Source organism: Odocoileus virginianus, chromosome 1, assembly GCF_023699985.2.
Source record: "Odocoileus virginianus isolate 20LAN1187 ecotype Illinois chromosome 1, Ovbor_1.2, whole genome shotgun sequence".
In the NCBI taxonomy this organism is placed as follows: domain Eukaryota; kingdom Metazoa; phylum Chordata; class Mammalia; order Artiodactyla; family Cervidae; genus Odocoileus; species Odocoileus virginianus.
In genome coordinates, this window is record NC_069674.1 from 62161666 (window position 1) to 62183300 (window position 21635).

Here is a 21635-nt window from a genome sequence, read left to right on the forward strand (position 1 = left end):
GGATCATGGCTTCTGCTGCTGTAATTCAGAAGTGATAGGCAATGTAAACAGATAACAGAAATCCATTATTAGAAACTGCTATTTTCTCCTCTTAATGAGTAGTGGCTGATGCAAACCTATTGAAATTTCTAATAAGATTGGCTGGACATCATGGTGCCCATTTTGCAGTAACCAGTTAAATCTCATTCTCTCTCAGTGCATTTATTCAATATTAGATATAACTGCACACCGTTTATGAGGCTGCCATATTTGTATTCCATTAATATTAAAGATGTGTTAATAAAATAAAAATAGGTATGTTAAAAAACATGATAGTCAAGTAGTCACAGAAGTTTATAAGAGTGAAGAATTGGTGAGTCAGTTTAAATTTGGAGTTTTTTCTGAGCCTTGCTTTGGTTCTGAGTGTTAATGATCATAGCAAAAGCCTGAGACCAACTCTTAAGGACATTTAGTTTTCAAAGGAGGCAATGCTGGGTAGATTGATGATTGTGACTTAATAGTAGTTACATAGTTATCATTTCTTGAATATAATGAGACAGAGAATGATAATTTTCCTTTTTTTTTCAACTTGAAAAGCTCTCAAGGGATCATCTAATTCTAGAATTTCACAGATAAGGAAACTTAAAAAAAAAAAAAAGATAACTGTCTCAATAAATATTCAGAGCAGGAGGAGCATTGTTTTCTTCTTAGCAGTGGGTCACTACTAAAACTGTGTGTATGAGCCACATGACATTTTCATTTAGTCAATGGAGAGTTGAGAGGGTCTGTGTTTAGCACTTGAATATTGGACTTGATTCAAATGTGAGTCAAGTGTGTCTAGAGGCTTTATTCATACCTATTTTCTTTTAGTCAGCATTGCTTCATAATGCCCTGGTTTCATGAATTAATTTTAATGGAATTAAACTTGAACAGCTCAAAATTATATAATTAATTTCATTCAGCTTCAATTAGAGTTACTAATTGAATCAAGCCTACTAGCATGACACCTGGCGGCAGTCAGCTACATAACAGGAGCAGCAGGAATGTAGGACTCTGCTGAGGAGAGAGTTCCTGTGTAGACCTACTAGAAAAATCTTTTCTATTGATCATCTCAGAAAGGCCTTGGGTTGACTGTAGCAGTGGAAAAACTTCAGAAGTTGTTTAAAAAAGTCAATATTTTAATTGAAACTAACACATCTCAGGAAGGTTACATTTTCCCTAGAATAATGCTGAGTAAATGCTACATAAATCTAGAACATGTCGGTTTAGTATGGTTCTAATTTATATTTTACTGCTATCTGAATACAGTTTTGCTTTCTAAAAATACTTAGCATTGAAGACCCTATTTTTTTAATTCAGAAATCTTAGCCTCTGGACTTAATTCCTGAGTGTCCGTCTATTTTCATGTGTTGAAATGTGTTTTATGGTAGAACTTTTCAATTGTGAAATCCCCATGGTACAGGAGAAATTTCTGCATGTGCAGAACTTTTTTTTTCCCTTCCACTGGAAATGTTAATACAGTTGACTAACAACTTCTGTTTGAATCTCTTTCCTTTCCTTGCTTTCATGGCTTGACATCATCTAGTTTTTCTTCCTTCTCTGATTCCTTTCTAATTGTATAGAACCCTCCTGATACTCTTCTTTTCACAGACTTACAGTTTTAATGACCCTATTCATTTGAATTCATCTGAATGACTTCAAGTTTAGGAAGATGACTGTTTGTTTCAGCTATAACTTTGTGACTTGCAAATTCAGATGCTCAAAACTAAACTCATCCACTAGACTGTTGGTTGGGCTACAGTCCATGAAGGTTGGGATGTGTTTTGTAATTGATTGTATATTCAACTGCATAATACAGTGCTCAAATATCTACCATATACAAATATATATTTTTATTTTTTAAAAAATATATTAAAAGTTTAGTTGTTTTATAATGTTGTGTTAATTTCTGCTGTGCCGATGTACTCAGTCATGGCCGACTCTTTGTGACCCCATGGACTGTAGCCCACCATGTTCCTCTGTCCATGGAATTTTCCAGGCAAGAATACTGGAGTGGGTTGCTGTTTCCTTTTTCAAATTTCTGCTGTACAGCAGAATGCTTCAGTTATACATACATAGATACATATACAAATATGTATTTTGTAAATTATTTTCCTGATCTCTAGGTTTTCCCAGTCAAATCCATTCTAAGACAACTCAGTCATCTCCAGCTCTCATCTTCTTTGATAGTCTGTGAATCCTCTAGTTATTTTCTCACAGTTACCTCCCTTCCCATCTTCTTACCCAATTGACAAAACTCTCATCAGTCTCCCTTTTAGTTTCCCTTACTCTGTTCTCCCTGTTAGATGCATCCATCCTCCAGTGATTCTTACGGATTTAAGGACAATTGAATCACGTGGGTCCCCCACTCCCAAATTAAAGTAGAATGTTAGATTATGAGGCCCAGGAAACTATTTTTTCAGAAGTCCCCTGAGTGAGTTAAAGTACTGTCAGGACTGAGAACCTCTGGTGTGTATATGGTTTGTTCATTTCCCCCATGTATCGCTTTGATTAGACAGTTCACAAAGCTACCATGGCTACTCTCACTTATTTCTCTTACTTTAAAATCAGGTCCAGATTTTTCACCTTGGCATGCGAATATCCATAGCATGTCCCTGTTCAAACTTTCACAATCTTATTTCCTAATATCCCTCTTTAAGTAGTTCACAGTGCAGAAAATATGAACTTTTGCCCAAGTGTCTGCTTTTGGAGTTTGCCCTGCAATTCTTTCACTTGGAATGGCTTTTCTCTCATCTCTATTTTGAGAATTCCTGCTGATCTTAAAGATTATCCAACATGCACCATTTTCTATCATGCTTTTCTTGAGCTCTGAATTCTGATGAGTATCTTCTTACTTTGAATCTCTTTAGTGCTCTATACCTCTCATAACGTTCATTTAACCTTGTGTTATAGTCAGCTTTTTGTTTAAGTTATGTTCCCAATAAGACATTACTTTTCCTTACTCATTGGCTTCCTCCCTGGAGAACCCATAAACTCACATATAAATCTCTCATCATTGATGCTTTTCCTGCCACCCTTGCCCTACATGTATGGACTCACTTCCATCCTTGATAGAAATGTTACATGGCAGATCATTTGTTATGTTTTGATGACCTGTTTACAGTAATCTTAACAGACAGTTTTTACAGTAAAATGTTTCTTCAATGCTAGTTATAAAGTGCATGTGTGTGTGCTAAGATGCTTCAACCTATGGGCTGTAGACTATCAGGCTCCTCTGTGCAAGGGATTCTCCAAGCAGGAATACTGGAGTGGATTGCCATGCCCTCCTCCAGGGGATCTTCCCGACCCAAGGACCAAACCTGTGTCTCTTAAGTCTCCTGCATTGGCAGGCATGTTCTCTACCACTAGTGCTGCTTCTGAAGCGCAGTCACAGAGTAGATGCTAGTAAATCTCTATTGAGTTAATAATGTATGCAATGGTTAGTAGAGATATTGCTCCTATTTCTTTAAATTATGGCAGATTTAGAAGCATTTGGGGAAAAAAATCTGTAGAAATGAAAACAGAGAAAAATATGTCACATTTAAAGATAATACATTTTTTTTTTAATTTAGAAAAATGCGATAAAGAAAATACTGAGAGAGAGATAACTCAAGCTACTGATAGCTGCTTCACACATGGAGAGATGCAAGACCAGTCCATTTGGGGAAATTGTTCGGATGATGAACTCATCAGAAGTAAGTATTTTTGGAGAAAATTGGAGTGATTCAGGGACATGACTGTAATAATATGCTCTCAGTTAATCATCTCATATAATTCTACTAGAAATCTGTAAATCAACAACTTACCTGAAAGTGTTTTTCATGAGTCTTTTAAAATATAGAAGTAAAAGCAGAGTATAAATAATATTGTCTGCCAGCTTTCATCCTGTCTTTAAAAAGGAAGTATTAAGCTGAAAATTTTGGAATACATTCTCAGAGAGATTTAAACAAAACTTAATCCCTTCTTGAGTAACAAGTAAGTAGAAGTTGGACAATTCTACGTATAAACAGACAATGAAACTAAAAAGATAAAGACGAGTCAGAGGACAGTGAGGACTATTTTGGCAACGCCATGTGGTCCCTGTTCTGGCCAAGTGACTCCAAACTGTTTTTCCCAGTTAACACTTTTATCACTACTTAGCTTCTTTTTATTCTCTTCCTCTTCTTAAAGTTGCTCTGTAGAATATGTAAGAAGCTTTGGTTTAGTTTGTTTTACTCTGGGAATGTCCAGAAACACCAGTATCTGTTAAGTGCTATTCAAAATTCATGCTCATGGCAGTTGCGCTTGTTCTGGCCACTAAATTCCCCCTGGTGGGTTCAAGATGGATTGGCCATGTAGTGAAAGATTCTCTGTAGTAAACGTATCTATAGAAAGAACACCACTGTGCTGTGCCATGCCTGGATGGCCTTAGGAGTACTACCTCTGAAATTATCATTTATGGTAACCAAATTATCCACGTCACTTTTCAGTTTTTCAGAGAAGACAGAGAAGTTTTATTCTGGGAATTAAATGGTACTTTACTTTTTTTTGTTTTTATTTGTTTTTATTTATTTTTTGTTTTAATTCTTCAGACAACTCTATAATACTGAAACTTTTTTTGTGTTACTTATTACATTTACTTTGAATAATTGAAACCAAACAGAAAAAAACAGGTAGAAGGAAAAAGCCAACTTTGTAGAAGAAAAAAATAAAAATAAAAACACTATAGAAGGAGACTTCAAGTTTTCAAGCAAAAGCTCTAAAAGTGACCGTGTTTTAGTTTAATTTTAGAACTATTTTGGTTTTTTACACTTTTCTACTGGGGAAGGGAATAGAAAGGAAGTGAAACTCAGAAATTAGTGAGGAACAAGATTTATTCAGCTTTCTCCAAAGAATCAAAATTATTTCAAGTAAATATTTATCTCCAAAACATATATTGGTTGTCTTCTTTCTAAATGTTGACGCTGCTATTGTGAAACTTAAGGGTGTGTAAGATACTGGCATATTTTATCTGTGATTTTTCAGCGACCAGAGAGCATGAGACAGGGTCTTACAGACAATTTTAACTTTACCTTTTGGGAGGCATGATTGTTTGCTTATTTTTTTCCCCCATATTCATAGAATTTTAAGTATGTGTATTTCATTAATTGATTTATGTCACCAGTTTCCCTTCCCAAGGTCCACACTTGGAAAACATGAATAAGAACTCTTAGGACAAAAACTAAAATATAAGCACCATTGCATAAGGATATGGAGAGTCATGTTGTTGTGTTAAAAAATTTTAGTGCTATTTGATGAAACTCATTTTAGCCACAGAACTCATACTATTAAAGTGAATGGATTTAAAACATACTCCTCTCTCTATTGTCTGTATTGATTATGGACAGTGATAAAAAATATTGTAAAGTGCATGAAATAGTTTTTTTATTGAGATAATGATGCAGCCTGTATCATGGGGTACTGGAGTAATAAGGAACAACTATCTAGGTACATACTAATATATACTGAAAGAATCCAGAGAGAGAGATTTATTACCTCCGTTGAGAGAATGGCTGGGAAAATTGACAGATGAATGGATATCAGAAGATAATGGCCAAAGACAGTAATGCTGCTCTTGCTCAAAACATAAATTGCCAAGAATTTCCACATATTTGTGGGTGACTTTGGATTATGAATTCTGATGGCAGATTTCAGAAACTACATTTTTGTTATTTTCCCAGTCACACTTCTCTAGACAAAGGCTACTCTGTTGGGTCTACAGAAACATTTGATATGTGGATTTTCCAAAATGGAACACTTTATGTCATCTTTAAAACCAACTCAAGTCTGGATAGCATCTGCAAGTTTGATAATCTGATAGCTTTTGCTGTTCCAACTCCCAGACACTGAAGTCTGCTAAGCTAGCCTGACTTTCCATCTTCAGCTTTCCCCATTGAGTCCTTGGCCGTCTCTGCGTCATTTAGCGTCTGTCTCTCTTAACCCTGCAGTTAGAGAGATGTGTGTTTTCCTCTTACTTCAGCATCTAGACCTTTTTGGGGGGCCTAGTGCATCTTTTGTAATAACAATAGCCCTGGAAAGAAGGCTGTGGCTCAGAGCTGCGTGGGGAGGAGGGGAACATCTGCGTGAGTCAGGCCGGGGCGGGCTCCTGTGCCAGGAGTCCTGCATGGCTCCCTGAGCACCGTGGAAGAGGCGGACAGCTGGCTCTCATGGAATTGATTTTAGTTTCCCACTGTAGTGCGAGGTTGGCTGGATGGAGGGATCATCAGAAAAATAAGGCCGGCTGGGGTGTGGGAACATTTTCAAATGTGCAACCCACTCTTTTTCCAAGCTTCCATGGGACAGTTCAGCTGCATAAGCAAGAAGCAAAGGGGAGTGACTCTGCTGTTGAATGCAACTTCTTTCTATCTATTCTTGAGAGTGGTGAGTGAGGGCTGGCAGCTAACATCTCTGTTGTCCCAGATGCCTGCTGCCTTTTTTGTTGGACACTTAAGGCATAATTTATAGGGGACTGTTAGCTGTCAGTGTGACGAGGCTGTTTTTACTTTTCTGAGAATAACTGGGCTCTGGAAAGTCAAGGGAGTGGCTGCTTTGGAAATTGTATTCTAATTAAAGGGTGTATTCTCAGGCCTCATAAACGAGATCCAAGCTGAGAATAATTTCCAAATTATTCTGTGAACTTTAACCCTGACCTCAGTGGACCACCCACTTGTGGCTCCCACTTGGTGCAAGTTCTAAACAGAAGTTCCAGCTTTGTGAGCCTTCCCTGGTCCTTCTAGAAAACATTGCAGGTGGCAGACCTGAGGGACTGTGCTCTCAAGGTCTGGATTTCAAATCAGTTGTCTTTGAGTTGCTAACTTATTAGAATCCTTTCTTGAAGTTATAAAGAGAAGAAATCCATATGGAATCAAACATTTTGAATAAATAGGCCACACACAATCTGGTCAGGGGATGTGCATAGTAGCTCTGTTTCTTATGAAATTTAAATTAAAAAGATATTTCCAACCACTGAAATTTGTTTAAAAAAAGTCTAAATCAAGTAAGTAAAGAATTAAAAACATAAGAAGGTTTGTGAGGAAGTTTGGGAGGGTTTTGTTTTTTAATAATTTTTTTTATTCGTTTTACAATTTAAAAGGCATTTGTATTCTGAGAAAAATATTCTGGTATTTAATTTCTGGAATGGGGCTTCCATTTTAGAGTTTGTAAGAGTCTCTTTCTGTGGCTAACACTGGCTTTTCCCCTCAGATTGACATATGTGGGACAGTATATAATTTGGAGTTATGCCATGTTTTAATAATCACTAGTCCTCTGATTTGGTGGAATAAATGTTGCAGTGAAGTGACATCCTCAATTAATACTAATTTTTCTATTTAACCCATAATATGCATAAACTGATAACAGGCAATAGGCAACATTTCATGTTTTAATTAGACTAGAAAAGGAATAGAAGTAACATTTTGATCTCAGTCTTTGGGGGTATTTCTGAGGTAGGAAGGAGTGTATCTGAGAGTGTATGTGCATGTGCTTGTGTTAGTGTGCCTATACTCATAGGCATGAGTAAATTTTCCTTTAATTTAGGTCAAATTCTACTATTCTAATTATTTCCTATGGAGAGCTTACATTTTTCTTCTTCTTTCTAAAGTGCCTCAGGTGTCTCAGATTTTTCTAGGTCTTTCTGAAAATTCTTATTACTTAACTTTATCCTTGGACATCACTTTTTAACATAAACGTCTTCTAATTCTAAATGTCATTACTTCACTCCAGAAATTTTCCTTAGCTTCCCTTCCGAAATAAATTTCCCATTAAATGAAACTATTTTGCTCAGCTAATTCTCTCCTTTGTGATTTTGTAGAATTCCCATGATCTGAAGCAAAGTTAGAATGCTCTACTTAAAGGGTAATCCCCATTCTATTTAACCCATTTCTTCATTTTGAAGAGGTTTTAGTTCTCCTAATAGTAAGCACTTAATTGGTCATAAAACACAAGCCTCTCTCTCTAATTCACAGTCGCCTCCTCTTTACTGAGCTGGTATGTCATGCTTTTTCACTCTTGCTTCTACTTGAAATCCTCCCCTTGGCATCCGCTGAGTTTCCTCACAACATCCAGAGGCTCTGCTGTTAGGGACTGTCATTTCTTTTACCAACCTTCGCTAACTTATTGCTGATCACCCATTAATGAATACCATTTCATTACATTAGAGAACGCTTCCTCTATGTAAAATACTGAAAAGCAGAGACTACTCAGGTGTACTATTTATATACTTGGAGCATTTTTAACTTTAAATGTAAGGAAAGAAAACTGAGAGGTTTGGATTTAAATCTTTTCAGTGGCACTCATGTTTGAACGCACATCACAGTATTATTTGGTTTTCTTTAGAATTCATTTTATACAAAAGAGGCATAAACAAGCTCTCCTCCCACCTCCCATAAGTACCACCCAATAGGACTGGGAAATATGACTTTCCTGTTATGTTTCATAGTTAATTGGAGATTCTTTGCTTAATACTTCATGCTTCTTCGTGTGGGAGTCTATGTTGGGAGCAAGTCATGGTGACTTCCATCATGCTTAGTGTTTAGTCCTCTATTTGTCTCTCATAAAAATTATCCTATTCAATATGCTGACCAAATGGTTATGTAGCTACAGTTCAGATGCTTTTAATTGTTCTATAGAGAGGAATCTTTAACCATCAATTATTCCAAAACCAACTCATAGTTTGGTTTCAGGGTTGGGTGGATAATCATAAGCCATTTCTGATGGCTTCCCATATATGATGTATTGGTCAATGACAGCCATTTTAGACTGTTCTAGAATGGAGCTCAAGTTCCCTGACACACTCTTTCCTAGAGGTGTGTCACCCCGTGCTCATCTGAGTTCTGCCCAAAAAGCTAAGGAGAGCCATTGTCCATGTTTTGTTTTAAGTACCTTAGCTTCAGGGTCCTGGAGAGCAGTAGAAGCTGAATGCCAGAGTTCAGACCCTGGATGCATCATTAGTACTGGTGTAGAGACAGTTCCCTAAACTCTCTGAGATTGTATTTCTTCATTTTTAGAATGTAGGTACTAATTCTATATGCCTCATTGTACTATTTTAAAGGTTATATAAGAAAATGCATATTATATGTTGGTTCAGTTCAGTTCAGTTGCTCAGTCGTGTCCGACTCTTTGTGACCCCATGAATCGCAGCACGCCAGGCCTCCCTGTCCATCACCAACTCCCAGAGTTCACTCAAACCATGTCCATCGAGTCAGTGATGCCATCCAGCCATCTCATCCTCTGTCATCCCCTCCTCCTCCTGCCTCCAATCCCTCCCAGCATCAGAGTCTTTTCCAATGAGTCAACTCTTCACATGAAGTGGCCAAAGTATTGGAGTTTCAGCTTCAGCATGTTGATTAGCACAGAGCTAAGTGGGTAAACACTCAAGTGAATTTATCAGTTTTTACTATGATTGTTCTTGGGCCCTAGTATCAGTTATAAGGGCTTTTTTCTCCACTCTCTGTGATGGGTTATGTGTCCAGACATACTGGATACAGAGACCAGGTTTTTCTGAGACCATTAATACTTATGTTCATGACAGAGGCTGGCACAGTTGCTGTTACATGGTTTATGCTTAATAAATGCTTGATTACTTAAGTGTATTGAATTAATGAGAGGAGGGAAGAGATTCTTTACCCATCTTGCTTCTATTATTTCAGCTTTAAGGTCCTATGATGAACAGTCTGAATCATTGCCTTTTCCCTTTTAATCCTTCTAACCCCCTTCTTAGGTAAGCTTCCCCGGTGGCTCAGTGGTAAAGAATCTGCCTGCCGGAGACAAGGGTTCTATGCCTGGGTATGGAAGCTCCCCTCTAGAAAGAAACGGCGACCTACTCCAGTATTCTTGCCTGGAGAATTCCATGGGCGGAGGAGCATGAGGGCTGCAGTCTGGGGAGTGGCAGAGTCAGGAATGACTGAGCACACACACACACCTCTCCCTTCTTACTCCCAAGCTACACCTGGTTCATTTATATTAACTTTCAAGTTCCACAGATGCTCTAATGATAGAAAGCTATCAAGTCCTAAGCTTGACTGCTATTCATTGATAAGGCTCTTTTGAAGCATTCTAAGTGAACTGTGGCAGTGTTCTGGATAAGGTTTATTGTCTGTGGAGGTGGTTAGGGATGACACTTTGGTTAGAGCCTTTCCCCCTATTCCTTATTTTTCTTGCCTATTTATAAGAAAAAGTCTGAGACTGCTTCAGTTCCATTCCTTCCTTCATTTTTCCTTCCCTTGCTTTCTCCTTATCTCCACCTCCTCCTCTCTCTTCTTTCTCTTTCTCATATTTCTCTCTGTCCTTCTAAGTTAGTTTTTATGTTTTGTATCTATAAAATATATTTTTTATTATTCTTAGATTCCTATTAATGTTATTTATTACTTCACTTTCCAGCTTTATCAAATACCATGATTCATTCAGTTTCCATTTTACATCCTACTGCTCTTTTGTTAAAGATTAAGATTTTCAGACATTCCTAAAGTCTTTTGATCTTTTGGGGGTGAGATGAGACGGTATTGAAGTACAAGTGGTGGACGAGGGCTCAGTGAGGAAACCAGACTTACTCTTTTTCCACTTGGAAGTTCATTGAACTGGAGGGAGGAGCTGAGGCCTGGGAACTAGCTTAGAGACCACCGTGAAAATGCTAACCACTGAAGAAATAAATAACTTCAGTGATCAAGACCATAAATACTGCGGTCTAGATAATTTTAGTTCTCAAACCTCAGACTTCCTGGGTCTGAACACTCTGTGAATTTATGCAGAGATTAATGCTTGTACAACGTGTTACTATAATGAATTTTCAGGATTAGGCATCAAAGTATAACTTCGAAAACTGAATAAAAAATTGGTTGCATTACAATAGGGTGCTAATAGTTTGCCGAAACTGTGTTGTGTTGAATACAGTGACGAATGATACAGGAGAGGTCTCCACATTCAGAATTTAGTCTGGTGGAAGAGACATACTGTTCATCTTGAAATGATAGTGTGTGTTTTGAATGCTATGATAAGTAACTGCAGGTGGCTGTGTGTTCACATCTGTGAAACATGCTCAGGTAGAAGAAGGTCCGAGGGGGCGTTCTAGAGGAAGTGATGTCTGAGATGACACCTGAAGGAGTTGGCCAACTCAGACAGAGCGGGGGCAGGGGTGGAGCCAGAGTGTTGGAAGCCTAAAGAACAGTGCACCTACGGGTCTAGAGATAAGAAAGAAGGTGGCCAGTTTGAGGAGAGGTGGAGAAGTTTTGTGTAAGCTGGGATGTAAATTGTTAGATGAGGAGTGAAGAGATGGAGGGAAAGAATCTGTTAACAAAGGTTAAGGGAAGGTGGAAGGTGTGGAACGTAGAAATGGCTCAAATTTATGTTTTAGTTTATATTTTATGATGATTGCTTTTCAGTAGTTTAAAATGGTAAGGACTGAAGGCATTAAGAGAACAACTGAGACCATTGTATTAATCCAGCTGAGAAAAGAAGGTGGCTGGGACTGGGGTAGAGTGGCAGGTGAGGTTGCAGGAAGTAGGTGGACTCAGCTTCAATCAGTAAGACATCTGGGGTAAGGGGCTGGCAGGAGCTGGAAAGGAGACCAAGGTTTTTAGTTTGGGCAAATGATAGTTGTGATGAAAGGACTCTGGGGCAAAGGGTTTAAGGACATTGTCCAACAAGGGCTTCAGGTGATGGGTCGTGAATCTCAAATGGGTAGGGAAAGAAGTAAAGACTGGAAGGCTCTTCCAAATAAGAAAGAAAAACCAGTGAGACTAATGAATCCCTGAAGATATCTGTTTTTGTTTTTTTTTTTTAAGAAACAAAAGTTGGTATAGATGCAGTAAGTGAATGGGATAGGTGGAAAGAGAAGACGGATAATAGGAACTTAAAAGATTTCTGAAGTGGAACAATCCGAGGTGAGAACAAAGGACTCAGTGTGAACCTGAGGATAGGTGGTGGAAATAGCTTTTCCTAAATCTGAGACTTCAATTGGGAAGAGAATTTGAAAGCTTCGTAAAAATTGCCATATTTGGCAGGTGAGGAAACAGAAATCCATGTTTCCACCAATCAACACGGCAAAGCTAGGGCTTTATCTGTGTTTTTCTTGCTTCTAAATCTCTTGAATTTCTCACAATAGCCTAGTGGCTTGGGATAAGGCAGCCAGTTGGTTAGCCCTGGGTCTTTGTTCCTTTGTGCTGCCATCAGTCAGCTGTTCTGAATGAATACAGCTGAGGACTCTGAAATGAGTGAAAAATAATAAACATGATTTGAAGTTGGTGGTTATCTTTATTGGTAGATTCTAAAGAATCTTCCCCATCTTTCACTTCACTTCAAAGGATTTCTCCATCTAGTAGACATACAGAATTGGAATTTAAAAAAAAAGATAAAATTAATCAATGTGTGTGTGTGTCAAATTAATATATGTGTGTATTTGTTTTTCTTAATGGAAGGTGTCTCCTCACAAGAGTTAGCTCTAGTAATATGAAATTGAGTGAGGATATACTGGTGAAGAAGACTCTATTTAATAGTGTGTATACTTTCTTCGGCATTGCATTTCTTCCCTTGAGGTGAATTATCTTATTGGATTAAAAGCAATAATATTTTAAAAAGAAAATTCTCCTGTGCAGCAAAAATGATGAGGTTAAGGGACTAGTTTCCAAAGCTACATTAGATCCCAGTTACCTGTAGGAAATGCTCAGGTCCCATGTAAGCCAGGAGATTCCACTTTCTTTAGGGTCTGAAGAGGATGGGACCAGCTATGTCATTTTGAAGGTGGAGAACTGTTTAAGATGAGAACGCAGGGCCCCTTGTGGAAGACTTGTTATGAATTTCATAATGGAAACCGCAGAGCATTAAACCAAGTGCACGGGTCCTTTTAAACTTGGTGCTCAATGCTCTTGCATGGGTCACATGCCCATGAAGCTGGGCCCATGAAGCTTTGAGAGAGCAAGGATTTAGTTTTGGTAAGCAAAAAATATTACCTTGTGCCCATTTTGTAATTTTTTAGTAAGTTTCTGAAATTCAAGAATGAAGTTTTTTTTTCAGGACTTGTCACTTCTGTTGATAAATTGTTAGTCCCATGCATGAGTAGCTCATACAGCTATGAAAACAGCTGCCAGAAAGAAGGGAGGCAGTGTTTCCCAGCTCTTATCCAGCCATAGAAAGGGTGAGACCTGGCTCCAGCTTTACCAAGGCTCAGTGCTGAGAATGAGGGGCTGGAGCAGATTGATGGAATTCCCCTCCACTCCTTTCAGGAGCCCCATTACTCTTCACCATAACACAGCTGGAAGTCAATACTGTGACTTGTCCCGTGATTCTTTAAAGAGTCCTTTAGGACTCGGTGGTAAATCTGAACTCCATGGTTCTCTACTGAAAGCTAGATTCTTCCTAAGTCCCTGGGTTCTGTAGCAGGAGACACAGAAGTCAGGGAAATCTCTCTTTAAAACCCTCAGATGCTGGCATTAGAGGGTGAAATTGTATTAAGTGAACCAGAGAAGAGAATGGGTGGAGAAATTTGTTCTGCTTTGGCATGTTATTTAATTAAATACATTTTCCATGGTTCTTGAGAACTTAGATTGGGAGATTTAAGGAAAAAGATTCCCACAATCTCAAATGTCACAAATAATTGATTCATGCTGATGTGATGATAATAAGACCGTATGTCTCATCTTTGGATGCTGCCCATACATTGCTTGTCTCTATGAAAAAGATTCATCTATGTGTCATATATTTAGAGGCCTTCTTTGCAGATAATCTTCTCTGTATTCTTTCTACATCACCAAGGTGCTGTTATAATCACAAAGTGGAATGAAAATGTAGGTTGCACCAGTGGCAGCAGCACACCTAGCGAATAGTGATTGAGTGTGATTAACATTGTCCTCTGAGTTAGGCTTGTCTCATTGTACCTCCCCTATATGCAGGAAACTTCTAAAAGTCTTACCCAAATAGCTCTGAATAAGAAAACTTAGTACTGGGAATGTAAAATTAAACCCATATTCTTACATATTCAAGTCTTCGATATTTTTTTACTTTAGCCAATTTCAGGGGGTTGACTTGAGGTCTGGCTCTTTGAAAGAAACAGAGCAAAAGCCATTGGGTGTTTATTTAGATACGCACAACTTGCCTTTTAATTTTTTAAACAAAAGATTCCTTTTAATTTTTCACATTTCAAAGACTATATATGTATATATAAATACGCATATGAGTCTTTTTTTTTTAAAATAGAGGATTGAATAATACTTTTGCCATGAAATTGAACTTTGTTTGGACTCAGACAAACTAATTCAAGGAAGGGTGAACAGCTAATTTCAGGCTACAAAATCTTTTCATCATTTCAACTTTAAATTTGAGTCTAGTTGCCAGTCTGGTGCCTGGAAAGGTGGTTGAGGGGTGTTGGTGGTACATTGGTTGTTATGTAAACGTGTGTTGGGTATAATATTGTTGTGACTATTCATGCCTTCAGCTCTAGCTTCTAGCATAATCTATGCTTAGTTCAGTTCAGCTCAGTCATGTCCAACTCTTCACGACCCCGTGGACTGCAGCATGTCAGGCTTTCCTGTCCATCACCTCCCGGAGCTTGCTTAACTAGTATCTTATTTGTCCTCTAAGTCAGGCTTCCCTTGTTTGACTGATGTAGAGATTCTTTTAATTTCTTTGAAATCACATCATTTCTTGCCCATTTTAACTGTTTCACTCGAGCCATCTTACAAATATGGACACACCTTGGACCTTGCCACCAATGAGATCTACTCTAAGATTTTGAAATCAGAAATTCACTTTCTCATTTCTTCCTACACTTTACCTTAATTATGCCTAACCTGCTAACGATTTACTTTTTCCCCATAGTCTCTCATCTCCTCCTTCACTTCACCTACCATTTTTTCATGGCCATCTTGGAGTTGCAAATGATCTTTTAATATCCCCTAAGTTCTGTGAACTTATACAGTATCTGCCAAACTTATGCTGAAACTTCGATAGCCAACCATACCATCCATCTTCTCACTTCATGTTCCAAGGGCTATGGATCATAGACCAGAAATGTTGTGTAGAAGGAAGAGGAGCTCTGTCTAAATGAAAGAAAGTGGAACTGTTAGCTGCTCAGTCGTGTCCGACTCTTTGTGATCCTATGGACTGTAGACCACCAGGCTCCTCTGTCCATGGAATTTTCCAGGCAGGAATACTGGAGTGGATTGCCATTCTCTTTTCCAGGGAATCTTCCCAACCCAGGGATCAAACCTGGGGTCACCTGCATTGCAGGCAGATTCTTTACCGTCTGAACCACCAGGGAAGCCCATGGTATAAATATGTGGTCTCTAATGTCAATTGATACATCTCTGCTACTACTAGATACACAATTTCTGGTTTACTTCCACTTGTGGTCCATCCTTGCCTTTTTATGGCACTGTTTTATAAGGAATCAGATTGTATCCTAACTCCTTCATCACTGAGGCATTTAATGTTCTATTTAAGTATCAGCTCCTGGTGTTCAAAACCAATTCTATATAGCTAATACCTTAACCTAACTTAATCTGTCATGGAATAGTTAAAGACAGCTAAATTAGTCTTCTTATAGGCTACTTTTCTCAGTCCAGTGATCTGTTCTCAGTCCTTTTTTTTTTTTTTCCTGAAAATTTGACAGGACATGTTTTTAGTTTGAAATTATTCTTCCTCCTGTCACTCTCTCCCTGCCTCTGTATCTATGACTGGCTTTCTTTTAGTCCCTAAGATGCTCCAAGTATCCTTGTTTCTGGGCTTTTGCATTCCAGATCTCCCTCCAGGCTTCACTGTCACTTCCAAAAGGAGGCTTTCCCACACCACTCAAACTGAAATGGGTTTCCCTATTTCTCTTAGCACCTTTTCCTTCCTAATGCTTGTCACAATTCATAATTGATTGTTGCTATTACATGTCTAATGTTTGTTGGCTTTACATTGCATTCCCAGCAATTAGCCTTACTCTAGGATAACAATAAATTTGCAGTAAATTATTTTGGATGAACTCTAGTAATAAATAAATTTTACTTTGTCCTCCACTTCCTTTCATGAACTTTCCTCCTAGCCAAAATATGCCCCTCGCTCTTCCTTCTCCCTGTTGAGGATTTCCTTCTCCCAAGCTTCACGTGAGTTACCTCTTTCCACATCTCCAGCCAGACATCTGTGATTTCTCCCTTGTTTGGATTTGCAGAGTGTTTATCTTCTTCTCTCCTAAAGGACTCATTAATTTCAAAGTTGTAGTGGCTGTGTGGATGGCCTTCTTCCCTGTCACTGAGCTGAAGGCTCCTTAAAGGCAGAATTGGCATCTCACTCAGTTTTGTAGCCCTCACCATGTCTAGCCCAGGGCCATGCATGAGAGTCGGTTCCCAGTACGTACATGTTAATTGTTGAATAAATGAAAATCGGTACCTTTTGACTATACTTAGCTTCTCTGTAGGAGACTGACAGCTTTGAATTGGTTAAGCTCTAATAATTTGTCTTAAGAGATGGACTGACTATCTCTGCTTCTCTTAAGGAGCTAATTTCTCAGTCTACAGTTAATGCATATCAAAGAATGCTATTTATTAGTTATAGTAACAATGTTATTACTTAGAGCTTTTCACAGTTAATGAAATTTTTTTCATATTGATGATCTCACTTGGCCTATCAGCAACTTTATCAGGCAGGTGGAGTAAATATTATTACCTGTAGATGACATTGAGCTCAGAAAAGTCAAGCAGTGTGCTGAGGGCTGCAGAACTGATCTTCAGAGCACCTGGCAGTGATTCTCACGTTGGCGGGGAGCAGAGGGAAGGCTAAGGACTGTGCTGTTTGTGGTTCTGTAGAGAATGCATTAAAATCACGGGGGGAAATGGCAGTTTTCCCAGATTATAAGCTTATTCCAAACTGAAAATTCTAATACATTTCCTAGTTGAGATTTATTGCCATTCTACCACTATGAATGACATGACTGCATCCTGCCTTTGTCTTAGGTCAGGAAAAAATGTTGGGAAAATTGCAACCTACTGTACTCCTTTGGAATGTCATCTTTGTTAAATTCAAGGCAATTGCTAGGCTTAATATATACTTGACATCTTAGGAAAATGGCTTTAATTTTCAGAACTATTTACTCATTGCCTCCATGAGAACTTGTTCTCATTCCAAGAGATAGGCAGAGAATCTTGGCATCTACCATTCTTTTTGTGGTATGAATATAGGTGTTTTCCTATTGCAGGGGAAAAAAAAGATCTTAATAATGGAAGCTGAACGTCTCGGGGATGTGGATGGGCGGGAATGTGGTTCTACAGTCATACTCCTGTGTGCAAAGCAGTGGTTCTCATCTCCACATTAGCTTAAAAACACTCCAGATCAATGACCTCAGAATCATTTGGGAGTCTGGGCCATCATAACTATTAAAAGCTCCCCAATTAGTTCTGAGGCACAGCTCATACTTAGAACTTTTAAAGTTTTCATCAGATGTGTTGCCCTACAACAAATAAGTTTGTACAATAAGCTGGTTTTTACTTTTAAAGACTTTATTATTATTATTATTATTATTAAGTTGTGACTCTAAGACCCAGAGGATCTGATGGATATGGCTGCCTATTGGGGAGAGCCCAGGTGCTGGCCACTTGGCTTAGCTGTAAGCCTTTGGGGAAGTTGTTTTCTCAAGAGACGTTCACATCGTTCAGAATGCGTTTCTTCTAATTGTGCTATGTAACCCTTTAAGTTTTATAACACTGGTAAGAATGATTATAATTTATCCATGTAGCCTTTGTTAACTGGCACAATGAAAAGACTTTAAAATTTGTGACAGTAAGGAATTATGGTGTATCTTAGGAATCTTGACATTTATTAAATCAAAATCAAGGTTTATATTATGTGGGTCAGGTATTTCAAGTTTGAAAATCCTTTTGCCTGTTTTTTTCTGAAGAATTACAAATGCTTGTGTCTTTCATCTTCTTTAGACACTCAGTCCTGAATTAGAATAAGTTGTCATTTTTAGTTAAAAATTTCTGGAATAAGCAGCCTTCCAAACACTGTAGCAAAATGTTTATAAATATATTGGAAAGAATATTGCCCTGATTATTATAGCTAGAGTTTGTTCTTTGAGTAGACCAAAGTTTCTTATAATGGAGATAGTTTACCTAAGAGTCATATTAATAAGTAAAAAAAAAAAGAAATCAGCTTTTTTAATAATATATGAATTCATATGGTATCAGTGATATCTTTGCATTTGGGACAATACATAATTAGTTTCAGTTCTCTTTGAGAGGGAGATGTGTATGTTAAAATAAATTGCTGATGAAGCAAATACTTTGGAAAAGAGTATATTTCAAAACTTTGTGCAACATCAGCTATTTCTTTCAATGGTATGGAAGTGTAGCTTAAGACTGAGAAGATTTATTGGGGGCAGTTTCAAACCATTCTTAGTATATAAAAGTTCACAGTTTGCTACTTAGAACTGGGCACCATAAAGAAGAAGAATAGCAAATATTTATAGCCCTGCTTAGAAAACATTAGTTCTATACAACTTCTGGCACCATTGTTTGTAGCCAATAAGCCAAATAATAATCATTTGCTTGTATAAAAATAATCAGTATCACAATATTTAAGCATTCAAAAGGGTTTGGTTATATAGTTATTATGCATTAACCCTTTACAAAATACTGCATAATAGACCTACTCCAGAAAAATAAGCACTTACAGAGTAAGAAAACTTAGATTTATGCAATAAATATATTCTGAATGAGGAAAGAAGGAACAGAGTTTGGAATAAATTGACTTTATTAAGTAAAAATGAAGAAACTACCTCTGTGGAAGGAACTATCTTGCTATCAGGAATAAATATTCATACTTACACAGTAGAAAACCTAATCATTCTAACCTTGAAGGACTTTGTTCAAAGCTTTCAATTTTATCATGGACTTTAATCAGGCTATAGTATACCTAATACATGTAGTAGAAGATCCTATGCAAGCAGTTTACCATCAACTCTTAATTTTTGAGACACATAAATGCTTCACTTTCATCATCATTATTTTAAATATGTTCAAGAGTTTTCTTCCTGAGAAATGGATTCCATTACTTAGCCAAAGATTCATCACTCTGCTCCTCATTGTCTTTCTCAGGTTTGCTTATTTTGATAAACACTGAGTTCATGATTAGTCCCTTGTCCCCATTAAGCCTACCGAAAATGAAGGGTTTGTTACAATATTCACTGGGAAGAACTGTTCAATTTAGTTTGTTTTTCTGGTGACATCTACAGTGTTAAAGTAAAAATATTTATGTGGAACCATTCAGAGTGCATATTTAATGTGCTAAAAGCACAAACATGTGGGAGTATTCATTTTCTGCATTTTTTTTTTTTTTTTTTGCTAAAAACAAACAAAAGCCCAACCACTACTTCTTGGACCTAAAAAACAAAATAGGATAACTCAGCTCACAGAGTCAGAATCTACAGTTCTGACAAGCTGAATAGCTGCGATTATAGCTTGGTCAGTAATAATGACAGATTTTAGTGTCCATTTTAGTGTATGAAACACTAAATTACAATGAGTTGAAAAATGGATAGTTTATAGTCCTAGAATAACATTTCTTGAGGGGGTAAGGATGATATTGTTAAATCATTTCAGGGTGGTTTTATTCTTTTCCCTTTTAGTTGTAGGTGTAGTGTTGTTTTTACTTCTTCGAATATTAATACAAATGTGAAAATAGTGTGGATGTTCTGTTGGAAAAGAGGCTTATTACTATGTACATCTTCACCCTCAGTGTATATCTATGATTTTTTTTTTTTTGGCACCCAATATTAAACTTGGTCCTTTGGCCGGGGTATGGGGGGTTGGGTGTGGGGTGTGGGGGTGGAAACTTAGTTCCTTGCAGAATGTTATAAAGAAGTTTCTTTATTCAGATGACTTAATTTGTATAAGTCTTCATAAGGGCTGCTTCAATTTTGAGAGTTTCCACTTAGTCGGGCCTGATGGAATCCACTCTAGTGTGCCTTGCAAACTAACCCTGAAATCTCACATACAATGAATGATTATGTATGAAGACTTTGGAAGAACTAGAGGTATAGCTGATGATGGATATAAACATAGCATAGTGGTTTTTTTTAAAGTCAGGGAAAATATATATTTGGCAAGCCAGTTAGCTTGACTCTCAAATTCTAAACAGACAAAGCATTTGGAGGAAGAGTGAAAATGCAGTAATGGTCAAAATCTTGACTGATTTTGTCTCCCAGCTCCATCTTGACAGGATTGAGCCTTCTGGTAGTAGAGCAGCAGCCTGCAACAGTGGTGCTCAGAGAAAGGCTGTGTGTGGGGGGGGAGCAGTCAGGGGTGGAGTCCTGTGACTTGGATTCTAATCTTGCCTAAAACCCATTAGCTGCCTGGTACTGGGGAAGTTACTCACCATCCAGCTTCAGCTTCTGCATCTCGAGAATATAGGTGGAAGGAGTCCCTTCCCTCACTACCACATGAGGTTGGTAAAGGGTCAAACATGGAAATCTAAATGGAAATATTAAGTCTAAGTTTATAAGTGAGTATTATATAATAATGATGAGAGTAACTCGTCCCTGGGTTAAAGGTCAAAACACAGGACCCGTTTGAGTTATGCCTTGAAAAGCATGGAATCTCTTCCGTAATTGCATTTTTAGACTAATCCAGAAATATATTAAGGAAAGGACCAGGAAAAAAAAATGGTGTGTGATTCTCTGGATTCTCTCACTGGTTATCCTGGAGCAGGGGTAGAGACAAGTTACTCAATATCGTGGCCTCTTTCATATGATCCTAAAAATAACTACCCAAAATAGATCATCAGAAGTTGTGCACTGCATAGATCTTTCTTATCTTTTTCTTTTTTCATTAATTTTTATTAGTTGGAGGCTAATTACTTCACAACTTTGCAGTGGGTTTTGTCATACATTGACATGAATCAGCCATGGAGTTACATGTATTCCCCATCCCGATCCCCTCTCCCACCTCCCTCTTTCTTATCTTTAAAACTGAGTATTAATTTTAAAATAAATGAAGCCTCTCAATCAGATAAGAAATACACACAAGAGAATGCTGTACTGTGCCTAGGCACTCAGTCATGTCCGGCTCTTTGCAACCACATGGATTGTAGCCCGCCAGGCTCCTCTGTCCCTGGGGATTCTCCAGGCAGGAACACTGGAGTGGGTTGCCATGCTCATCTCCAGGCGATCTTCCCAACCCAGGGATCAAACCCAGGTCTCCTGCATTGCAGGCAGATTCTTTACCAGCAGACCCATACAGGAGAATATTCTTCTACAGAAAGAATAGTCTCTTTGTCCTTCGTTCCTGGTACTACCTCTTGTATTAGTGTTTTCAATATAAAATGGTGCTTCTACCTATGTTACTAATCAATAGGAATTCACTTCTGTGTGGATTTATGTGCTTAATAAATGGAATTCTGACTTATCTTCATGCTAAATTAACTACTTTAAAAATGGGGACCAATATGCAAATACAAAGATACCAACCATGTTCAGTTTTAACAAGTGTTAACATTTTACCAACTTTCCCTGAGTCTTTTTCAGTTCATTTTAAAAAATAAAACATGTTTTGTTCATCATGGCACATTGAACATATATCCTTTTTCTTTGGAAACATCCCTTAAATGATAGTAAATTAATAATAATATTTAAAAAG

At 37.8% G+C, this 21635-nt stretch overlaps 1 protein-coding gene and 1 long non-coding RNA gene across 6 annotated transcripts in view; one reads left to right on the top strand and one right to left on the bottom strand.

Moving 5' to 3' along the window:
- The window catches only part of MDFIC (MyoD family inhibitor domain containing), a 93751-nt gene that overhangs the window by 16882 nt on the left and 55234 nt on the right, over positions 1–21635 (top strand). For all 4 annotated transcript variants that reach the window (XM_020889128.2, XM_070468611.1, XM_070468606.1 and 1 more), the window contains exon 3: positions 3591–3713. In XM_020889128.2, coding sequence (XP_020744787.1) covers positions 3591–3713 — 123 coding nt within the window. The remainder of the gene's footprint in view (positions 1–3590; positions 3714–21635) is intronic.
- The window catches only part of LOC110134552 (uncharacterized), a 59512-nt gene continuing 52584 nt past the window's right edge, over positions 14708–21635 (bottom strand). For both annotated transcript variants that reach the window (XR_002313104.2, XR_011488133.1), the window contains 2 exons: positions 16672–16805; positions 14708–15062 (listed from right to left, as the gene is read on the bottom strand). This is a non-coding gene — a long non-coding RNA (uncharacterized lncRNA). The remainder of the gene's footprint in view (positions 15063–16671; positions 16806–21635) is intronic.